The sequence below is a fragment of the Eleutherodactylus coqui genome, chromosome 2, assembly GCF_035609145.1.
Source record: "Eleutherodactylus coqui strain aEleCoq1 chromosome 2, aEleCoq1.hap1, whole genome shotgun sequence".
Classification (NCBI taxonomy): domain Eukaryota; kingdom Metazoa; phylum Chordata; class Amphibia; order Anura; family Eleutherodactylidae; genus Eleutherodactylus; species Eleutherodactylus coqui.
This window is the reverse complement of record NC_089838.1, coordinates 192,051,555-192,062,140: the sequence shown is the minus strand read 5'-3', so window position 1 is coordinate 192,062,140 and position 10,586 is coordinate 192,051,555. Positions and strand designations below refer to the sequence as shown.

At 44.1% G+C, this 10,586-nt stretch overlaps 1 protein-coding gene across 1 annotated transcript in view; it reads right to left on the bottom strand.

The window, feature by feature from the left end:
* Positions 1 to 5,075: 5,075 nt before the first annotated feature.
* LOC136612052 (tubulin alpha chain-like) overlaps positions 5,076 to 10,586 on the bottom strand; it is a 55,942-nt gene continuing 50,431 nt past the window's right edge. Inside the window, exons 2-4 of the mRNA XM_066592130.1 lie at positions 8,363 to 8,579; positions 7,971 to 8,119; positions 5,076 to 6,292 (exon numbers count right to left, since the gene is read on the bottom strand). Of these exons, the coding sequence (XP_066448227.1) occupies positions 5,312 to 6,292; positions 7,971 to 8,119; positions 8,363 to 8,537 (1,305 nt within the window). The 5' untranslated portion in view covers positions 8,538 to 8,579 and the 3' untranslated portion in view covers positions 5,076 to 5,311. The remainder of the gene's footprint in view (positions 6,293 to 7,970; positions 8,120 to 8,362; positions 8,580 to 10,586) is intronic.

Sequence of the window (10,586 nt, the reverse complement as noted above, 5' to 3'; positions counted from 1 at the left end):
TGCCTGCTTCAAACTAAAACTTCCAGCACTTGGCCCAACTTAAAGCATCCTGGGTGTGGCAAGTGGGAGGGGTCAAGTACTTAGTGGGGTGGAATGTGACTTAAATTATCCTCAGGCCAGTTTTACATGGGCAAGAAATTCTTGCACAAATATGAACCCTATTGGGGTCATACACATGAGCAATGGTTTTCTACATGGCGCTGCGATGCTATGCGGGAAACACAGCATAGCATGTTCTATTTTGCTGTGTGGTCTTGCATCGAAGTCCATTGTTTTTAATGGGGCTGGTGGCAGCAGCGCCCACATCAATCTCGCCCCTGTGTAAAGTTAGCCTAAGGGCTTATTTAGACGACCGGTTTTCATGCTGAGCCGATATACGGTGTCCTTGTCTGCAAGGGGGGGGGGGAGGATGGAAGAGCCAGGAGCAGGAACTAAGCTTCCGCCCCCTCTCCGCCCCTTGCCACTATTTGGAATGGGAGGGGTAGGACAGGGGCTGAGCTAAGCACCGCTACTTAGCTCCGCCCCTATCTCACTCCCTCCTATTGCAAATAGTGGCAAGGGGCGGGAGCTCAGTTCCTGCTCCTGGCTCTTCCATCCTCCCCCCCCCTGCAGACAAGGACACCGTATATCATAAGTAAGTATAAGGAAGGCAGCACACTGGAATAGATCCTCTTACCAGTAGATGTCCATAAAAAGGTTTTTATTCATGATCCACATACAAAAAATTGCGATGTTTCGATCATCCGCTGTGATCTTTCTCAGGCGTGAAAACCGAGCTGATATACGGTCGTCTAAATAAGCCCTAAGGCGGCTTCACATGGATATCAAAATCGTGCAAAATTTGTGCGTTTCGGGATGTGCAAATCGGCATAACATGAATAAACATCATTTTGAATAGGGTCGTACACATTAGCAATGTTTTTCTGTATGGCACCGTGATGCAATGCTATGCAGGAAACAAATCGCATCGCATTGTTTTCAATGGGGCCGGTGGCAGCAATGCGAGTGGTCTCCCATTGAAAGCAACAAGAGAAACTCTGTGATGCTCTGCCACAGCTGTGACAGCCGCGCCAGGGAATCCCTGCATCCCCGAAGTGATGCAAGGCTGTTTAGGCATGAAAGCACCTCGCATCCTCAGGAAATTCACATGAATGGCGAGCGTGATATGGGGGCGGGATTCACAGCCCCTTATTGCACTCGCCCATGTGAAGTTAGCCTTAGGCTGGATTCACACGGACATATATCGGCTCGGTTTTCACGCCGAGCCGATATACGTCGTCCTCATCTGCAGGGGGGGGGGGGGATGGAAGAGCCAGGAGCAGGAGCTGAGCTCCTGCCCCCTCTCTGCCTCCTCTCCACCCCCTCTCTGCCCCTCTGCACTATTTGCAATGAAAGGAGGCGAGGCGGGGCGGGGCTACGTTCTGTGAATTAGCCCCGTCCCGCCTTTCCCCATTGCAAATCGTGCAAAGGAGGCAGAGAGGGGGCGGGAGCTCAGTTCCTGCTCCTGGCTCTTCCATCCCCCCCCCCCTGCAGAGAGAGACGATGTATATCAGCTCAGCGTGAAAACCGAGCCGATATACGTTCGTGTGAATCCAGCCTTAATGGGCAAATAAATTTGGCACTTGACTACTGCAAAGATTCCACCTGCAGCAAATCAATGAATGTTGCATATTTTAGTGGGTGTATAGCTCAAGACTTAAGGCTGCCTTTCCACTGGCGAGAAAATCGTACAATTTTTGAGCGATGCCAGAGTGCGGAAAAAATGCTGATTTATGAAACCCGTGCTTTTCAATGACTTCATTCCCATCTGGAATGTTTCCTGTCATATGATGTTGCGAGATTTGGAAATCTCTGCATGCCTTATCTTTCTGCCTTTTGAACTTGTGATTTTCATGCATTCATTTTTAACATAGGCAACATCTGTTGTCATTCACCACGCGAGAAAAACGAAGGCTGCTGCGATGCAACGCGCAATGTTTTTCCAGGAAAAAGCATTGCTGATGCTCAAAGATGGCATGAACAAAAATACGATATTGTGAAGCCCTTAGACTAACTTCACACGAGAGAGAAAATAGCGTGACATTTATGCGTTGCGAGACGCACAAATATGAACCCTGTTCTTTTGAATGCGTTCATAAACATTAGGGATGTTTTCCTGGATGGCACAATGATGCACTGCTATGTGAGAGACAAATCGCGGCATGTTCTATCTATGCTCGTGCTCTCGCATCTGGTGTTGCTAATGTTAAAAACACATTGCACGAAAATCGCTAGTCATGCGTTGTGATGCAATAAATTGGAGGCTCCATAGGGAAACATAGGTGAGAAAAAATAGCTAAACGTAGAAAGATAGGGCATGCAGCGATTTCCAAATCTCGCAACATTACATGACAGGAAACATCGCTTAGGAATGAAGCCATTAACCCTTTCCTATCCGATTTTTATCCTGGTTTTCCTAGGCGGCTTACTCTTTTTCTGCTGTTATACAACAGCGCTACATGCTGGCTAAAGCCAGTACTGCATGAGGTGACACGTTGGATAGGCTCCGGCAACAGAGAGGCTGGCAATATACAGTAAGAGAACCCCGACGGATGTCTTCTAACATCGGAGCTGTGCAGCCTTAAATAATAATGTCTTCCGAGGTCAGACAGTGGATTGGAAAGGGTTAAAAAGCATGGGTTTCATAATTATGTGTTTTCTCGCACTCTTGCATCACTCAACAATCGTGAGAAGAAAAAAAAAAAGGTGACATCAATTGAGCCTTCATTTTTTTTTGTTCATGTGGAGAATAGATGACACGGATGGTACATGGATGGAAAACAAAGGACACATATGCAATACACATGCAGTGAAACTGGTTCGTTTATTTATCAGTGTTTTTCATCCGTGTAGTGTACGCTTAAAAAATGGACTACACATGGACGGCACACGATCCCATAGTAGGCCAGTTTTAGATCAGCATACTGGATGATATGGATCTGTATTGCATGTGTTACATATGACATTACAACTGTATGTGATTTGCCTCCATATTGTTTTAATTTTCTACTGGGCAAACACGGGCCCATTTTAGTCCAATAGAAAATAGCAATATGGAGGCAGAAATGCAAAAAATAAGTTGTTTTTGAAGAAAATGCCATGAAAAATATGCCCATGTCAATAGATACAGTAGTAGGCTGGATTCACACGACGAATATCAGCTTGGTTTTCATGCTGAGCCGATATAAGTCGTCCTCATCTGCGGGGGGGGGAAGGAGGAAAGGAAGAGTCAGGAGCAGGAACGGAGCTCCCACCCCCCTCTGCCTCCTCTGAACACTGGCAAAACATTGCTTTCTGCAAGCAGGGCTTGAAATCCCCACCTCCAGAAAGCTAATGCTCCGATTGGCTAACTCAGGGGGTGTCAGCCAATGAATGCTGGCGCTGCGTTAGCCAATCACAGCCATTCAATGATGTAATTGAATGGCTGATTGACTAACTCATGCGGCATCAGCCAATCAGAGCATTAGCTTTCTGGAGGTGGGGCATTCAAGCCTCACTTGCAGAAAGCAATGCTCTGCCAGTGTGCACAGGGGAGCGAGAGCCTACAGCAGCGCCGCCGGAGGAGGAGAGTATTCATTCCCCCCCCCCACTGTATTCCCGGCCTATAAGATGAAAACCGAGTGGTCATCTTATACACCCTGTTGTCTTATATGCCAGACTATATGGTAGCTGGTTGTATTTCTCAGTGGTTTGATAACACCTTCTACCAATCCTGAGATTCCTTCAGTGAGGGGGGGGGGGGCGGCTTTCACACTTGCGATATAGCAGAGTTTTTTTGTTTAACTTTTTTTTTTAAACGTGGATGTCAATAGGACTTTCTAGTGTTAAAAACGCATTGTACAAAAATCTAAGTTTGTTCTTTGTGAGAGGAGTTAACATTAGAAAGTCCTATTGACATTCACGTTAAGCTATCGCAAGTGTGAAAGCACCCTGGTGGTTCCCACACCTGAGATAATTTGCCTCCCTGGGTTGCCAGCTTTGTGTAGTTTGTGAGGTTTTCACTACTATAAACTAAAAGTTATGTTGTTGCTTGGTGAAGTGTGTGGGGTTATACACAAGTTTTTTTTTCCCTGTAGGTATGCTGTTCAAGGCTAATGAAACAAGAGCGTATTAAGGCCACATTTATGTGTCTGTAATAGACAAGTGCCTGAGCCTGTCCGCAGGTTTCCTGACCTCCAAATATCAGATTTTCAGAGTTCCTGGTTGGCATACCTGTTCAATTCCCAGGTGTTAGAAGGCTAGTATAAAAAAAAAAAAAAAAGTCTAACATTGACTTGCAGGTATGCTGCCTTCCAATAGGTGGCCCTGCCGAAGTATTGTTTCATCTCCCTTATTTGTTGACTGGCTAGGACACATCCATATTGCAGATGCAAAAATATGGCTGTTCTGCACATTGTAGCATATGGACATCTGCATCAGATCTTTCTGATGTGGATTTCAGTGAATAATGTGCGACACCAGAAATCTGTCGAGAATAAGTATGCAGATTTTAGTCTCATACAAGGACACTAAGCCATATGCAGGAACTATGTCACAGTTTTCCTCCATTTGAACGACACCAATTTAAGTCTAAACAGAGTTTAGAGTGGATCCAATTCAAATAAGTGACATTAGGAAGGAGATTTCACTGCTGATTTGGTCTGGTTTCCACTGATGCTGCATAAAATGTGCTGCGAAATCCATTGTGTGAGTGGGGCCTAAGTAGACCCTCAAGTATGGTCTAACTCAGATGGACAAACCTAGGTGGCACCTATAAAAATTTGGGTGAAAAACATGGGAGAGCACACATGCCATCTGATATTCACAGTGGCTGACTTTGCATCTATTCCAATCAGATTAGAACATGGTGTGATTCTCTCCACCCCTACCCCCTTCCTTTTCATCTAAGCCAGCAAGATCTACTTTTAATTTTGCCCATGGGCAGTCTGTCTAAAAGCGGACCTGGCAACATATTGTGTATGGGACCAAAAGAAAAAAACCTTAGACAACAACTCTTTATATCACAAGATCAGACACAAACTAATTAATGTCTCTTTATTAACATCTTTAAACATTACATATTCCCTGTAAGGGACTGCTATAAGCAAGCAGATTCACAATGCTCTACTACTTTCCTGACTAACACATTACAATGCTTAACCAGTTATTCTGTTCCATTCATGCTTGCCAAATACAGTCAAGGAAGTAGAGACTTGTGAAGCTAACACATTACAATGCTTAACCAGTTATTGAGTATGTTTGCCAGATACAAATTTTCATAGCATATTAAATTTCAATATTCATCATCATCCTCTTCCTCTTCACCATCTCTAGAATCTGTTCCCACTTCTTCATAGTCCTTTTCCAGAGCAGCCATATCCTCTCTAGCTTCAGAGAATTCCCCTTCCTCCATGCCCTCTCCTACATACCAGTGTACAAAAGCCCTCTTTGAATACATGAGGTCAAATTTATGGTCCAGTCTAGCCCAGGCCTCTGCAATTGCAGTCGTGTTACTCAGCATACAAACGGCACGTTGAACTTTGGCCAAGTCCCCTCCCGGGACTGCAGTGGGAGGCTGGTAGTTAATTCCCACTTTAAAGCCAGTAGGACACCAGTCAACAAACTGGATTGACCTCCTGGTTTTAATGGCAGCTATTGCGGCATTTACGTCTTTGGGCACCACATCTCCCCTGTATAATAGGCAGCAAGCCATGTATTTACCACGTCTGGGGTCACATTTAACCATCTGATTTGAATATTCAAAGCAAGCATTAGTAATCTCTGGCACTGACAGTTGTTCGTGGTAAGCCTTCTCTGCCGATATTATGGGGGAGTAGGTTACTAGCGGAAAGTGTATTCTAGGATAGGGCACCAAGTTGGTCTGAAACTCTGTTAAGTCAACATTTAATGCACCATCAAACCTTAAGGAGGCTGTAATAGAGGATACTATCTGTCCTATTAGTCGGTTCAAGTTAGTATAAGAAGGACGCTCAATGTCCAGATTGCGGTTGCATATATCATAAATTGCCTCATTGTCTACCATGAAGGCACAATCTGAGTGCTCCAGGGTGGTGTGGGTGGTCAGGATAGAGTTGTAAGGCTCCACCACTGCAGTAGAGATTTGTGGAGCAGGATAAACTGAGAACTCAAGCTTTGATTTCTTTCCGTAGTCAACAGACAGACGCTCCATTAGTAGGGATGTAAAACCAGAGCCTGTGCCACCTCCAAAACTGTGAAATACCAGAAATCCTTGCAGGCCACTGCACTGGTCAGACTGCACAAATAAAAGGACAGCAATTAGTTTAAAAGGAAGCAAAGATTTGTTTAATATATTAGTGTAAAATTGATTGTGAAAAAAAAAAGTTTTGCACAGTGTTAGGGTGCATTCAGACGACCGTATATCGGCTGGGTTTTCACGCCCAGCCAATATACGGCGTCTCTGCAGGGGGGGGGGGGGGAGGAGGCTGGAAGATCCAGGAGCAGTGCTCAGAGCTCCCGCCCCCTCTCCACCCCCCCTGCACTATTCTCAATGGGGAGAGGCAGGATGGGGTGGAGCCAATTCCCCAGAATGTAGCCCTGCCCCTGTTCTGCCTCCTCATTGCAGAGAGGGGGCGGGAGCTCAGAGCACTGCTCCTGGATCTTCCAGCCTCCTCCCCCTGCAGAGAGACGCCGTATATTGGCTGGGTGTGAAAACCCAGCCGATATACGGTCGTCTGAATGCACCCTTAGCCAGTAGAGCAAAGAGTGAGTGTTCTCAGCTGAAGAAACTAAGTGATCTTGTAGATGTGATGCCTTTGTATGATGTTCTATCAAGCTCTCAAACCTACTTAGAGTTCTTTAGGCTGAACAACCTCATGTAGGCTTGAAAGCTCGCTATATCATGTCTTTGTAGATCTACTTTTTAATGGCTAACCAAGTGTACTGGGTTCTCTTGCTGAGAACATTCACAAATGCATTGTGAAGCATGAGATTATGGCATTCTACATGCCATCTTCTCAGTACAGATGTATCATTCTTTAAACAGTTGTCAAAAATGAATGTTAGTATGCAGTTTGGGCAAGGCAGCAGCCAGAATGCACCAAGTTAGCAGCCTCAAAACACACAAAAAAACGTAAGTGTTAGAAAAATCCAAGCATCTGATCCAACACCTGCAGGGGTACAAGTAGTGATGACACCACTGATTTAGAGAGCTACCTCCAGTGAATGGGGCACATTACATTTAGGGATTCTAGTGTCCGACAGCCTCAAAGTAAGTACACAGTGCAGTCAGGCTGCAAAGAAAGCAAGTAGGATGTTTGTGCGTAGCTAGAGGTATAACCAGTAGAAAGAGGGAGATTGGGATCCTGCTTATAAGACCACATCTGGAATATTGTGTTCAGTTCTGGAAGCCTCACCTACAGAAAGGACGATAAAATAGAACAAGTCCAAAGATGGACTACAAGAATGGTGGAAAGTCCCAAGTACAAAACGAATCAAGGAAAGACAGAATACAGTGTCTAGCCTAGAACAAAGCAGCAACAGGGGTGGCAGGATTAAAAATTTAAATACATTAAAAAAAAGTCTGAAGCATCAGGAGTTCCATTTTATTTTTACTGAAAAGTAGTAAGTGCCTGAAACAAAAGCATCCAAACATGGTTAGAAACTCAAGTGAATTCTAGCATGCCTGGGATAATCGTAAATATAACATAAGAAACAATGAAATAGAAGGCTAGGCTAAATGGACAATGTGGTCTTTTGCTGCCATAAGTTTGCTGTGTTTCTAGTATGTAGAACCAAGTGCTCCTATGCAAGGAGGTTCTACAAGTCAGTGCTTAAGAGTGTTGAGGAAATTCTGGTTTTTCAGAAAAAAAAAAAATATTAAGAAATTTATGCTATGTAGATATCTGTTTCAAATCTCCAACAGCAGCAAGAATACAATCTTATTGCAGGTTTCCCTACAAACAGCAAATTACCATTTTACGTAATCTGTCCAGGACGCCATCAATGATCTCCTTTCCAATCGTATAGTGACCTCTGGCATAGTTGTTGGCTGCATCTTCCTTGCCGATGATAAGCTGCTCTGGATGGAACAGTGTGCGGTAGGGTCCCGTTCTGATCTCATCTGAAGCACGGTGAAGGCAAAGACGTTTCATTACATGGTAATATATGCAGTATCACAGCTTTAAAGACCCTCCAACAAGCTGAAAACTATAAGGTGAACAGAAGTTGGGGGTGGATTTAGCTATGTATAGGCAACTTTTTTCTCTTTTTTTAAATATAAAAACAAAAAAAACAAACACACTCCCCATTGAAGCTTTAAGATAATACAGGGTTTGATTTCTGAATTCCTATGCATGCATCTTACCGATAACACTTGGTTCCAAGTCAACAAACACCGCTCGCGGCACATGTTTTCCTGCTCCGGTTTCAAAGAAGAAGGTCCCAAAAGAGGAATCTGCAGTGTTTGTGTCCTTAGAAAATATCCCATCTGGCTGGATGCCATGCTCTAGACAGTACAGCTCCCAGCAGGCATTGCCCATCTGCACTCCCGCTTGGCCAATATGTATAGAGATGCACTCCCTCTATTGTACAAAACACATGTAATCTGAATCAGATTTTACCCCAATCCTGCTCCAATGTAACAGCTGTATTACTTTAGGGTCTAATGCACTGCAATTCATATTAAAAACAATGATTTAACCCCTTAAGGACCAGGCTGTTTTGTACCTTAAGGACCACACACTTTTTTAGAGATTTTACCCATGTAGTAAATTTACTGCTTTATTTTTTTCCATTAGCTAACAAAGTTATTTTTGCTGTGTTTCTCCCCCCCCCCCCCCCCGTGATATACATGGCCATTTTTTAAAGTATCTTTTTCACTGGCTTTCCCCCTTCATTTTTCAGTTTTATTGGGTGGTGGGGTAAAAAAGCTAAAGAGATTTTTTTTTTTTATAGTTTTTATTAAATAGTACACTTCTGCTAAAATAAAGTATAGCAACGGGTTCCTCATTTTGTTGGATGTTTTAAAATATAATATTTATGGTTTTGGATTACAGGGTGCAGATAGCGACGGTTTTGGGTTATTTTCTTAGGTATGCATGTATTGTTTTTCTGTAAATTTTTTACTTAGTATTTTTTTTTACTTAGTATTTTTTTTTTACCATCAATGTCCCCATGGCGTCATATAAAACCTCTGGGGAACATTCACATGTGTTTTTTTTTTTTGGGGGGGGGGGTTATTTGACATTTTTCTACTGTAGCTGGGGCCCCAGTAACAGGGAAAAACATCCCATGTAGTGACAGTCACTGGGAGAGCTGATCAGGGGCTTTTAGGACCCTGTAGCTCTGTGCTGTGCCAGAGGTCGCCCGGCAGTCACTGACTGATGCTTCTGTAGTGGAAGAAACACATCCACTTTTTAGTACATATAACTCATTGATGTGTACAAAGTATCAGCTCCCCTTATGGATTGGATCTGCCCCCCATCCTCCGCGATGTCTCTAGGCGTTCTGGTTCTGCAGGACGTTATTATGTCTCATGCAAAGGATCGAGAAACTTAAAAACTCCCTGCTCCCAGCTAGTATGAGTAGCTGAGAGCTGTCACCAGGAGCAGCTGTATGCGGTTCCTGGTCACATGATCACATAACAGTTTATATAAAAAAAAAAAAAAAAAAAAGCTAAAGTGTCACCTCCCATCACGGATCCGAACCGTGAGGCATGGTGGAATTACTTACACAAGGCCTCCAGCGATGTTCCCGACAGGATCTTTATCTGTGGACCTTTCCCCAGCTTTGGCACATGTGCCCATCGCCAAAATGGCAGATGCAAGTGCAGAAGCTTTGGAGGGCCAGGAAGTTTAAAATCTCCTGGCTACTAAAGGTAGCAGAGAGCCTGAAGCACTGACAGGGCCACGGTGAGCGGTTTCCAGTCACGTGATCACCATTATCCAAGTGTGAAGGTGACCTTAATAGCCACTTTCCAAGCAAAAATGGTCCCTACATGCTGCTGGTTTACAAAGAGATGAGTTAAAGCCTGTAGTGGAGTGTATGGCCTTCAAGATTTCAGTAACAAGATAGCAGCAGGAATGGAGCAGCCACAGCCCAAAGAGCAGCAGCAGAGTAGGGAGAAACTAAGGCCACTATCAGTGTCAACAAAACACCTCAATTATGACTGCAGCGCTTTGCCACAATTTTACTGTCATTCTAACTGCACCCATGATGAGGTGCATTAAAAGAAACCATAAAATAGGGCAGACCGTGCTGAAAACACCACATTCAAAAAGCATGTCTACAAGGCCCCACTGAAAACAATGGGAGCATTCTTGCACAATTACCACAGCAATAAGCAGATGTGTGAGAGCGGCCTAAAACTAAACAGTTCTTACCACGTTCATTTTTAATTTTTTGCCCCTTTAAAATCAAACATAAACCATTAGTAATCCAACTCACCATGTTTTCCCACTGCAATAACCCAGAGGACTACTCAGCAACTGCCTGCTCCAAACTAAAGCTGTCAGTGCTTGGCCCAATTTAAAGCATCCTGGGTGTGGCAAGTGGGAGGGGTCAAGTACTTAGTGGGGTGGAATGTGACT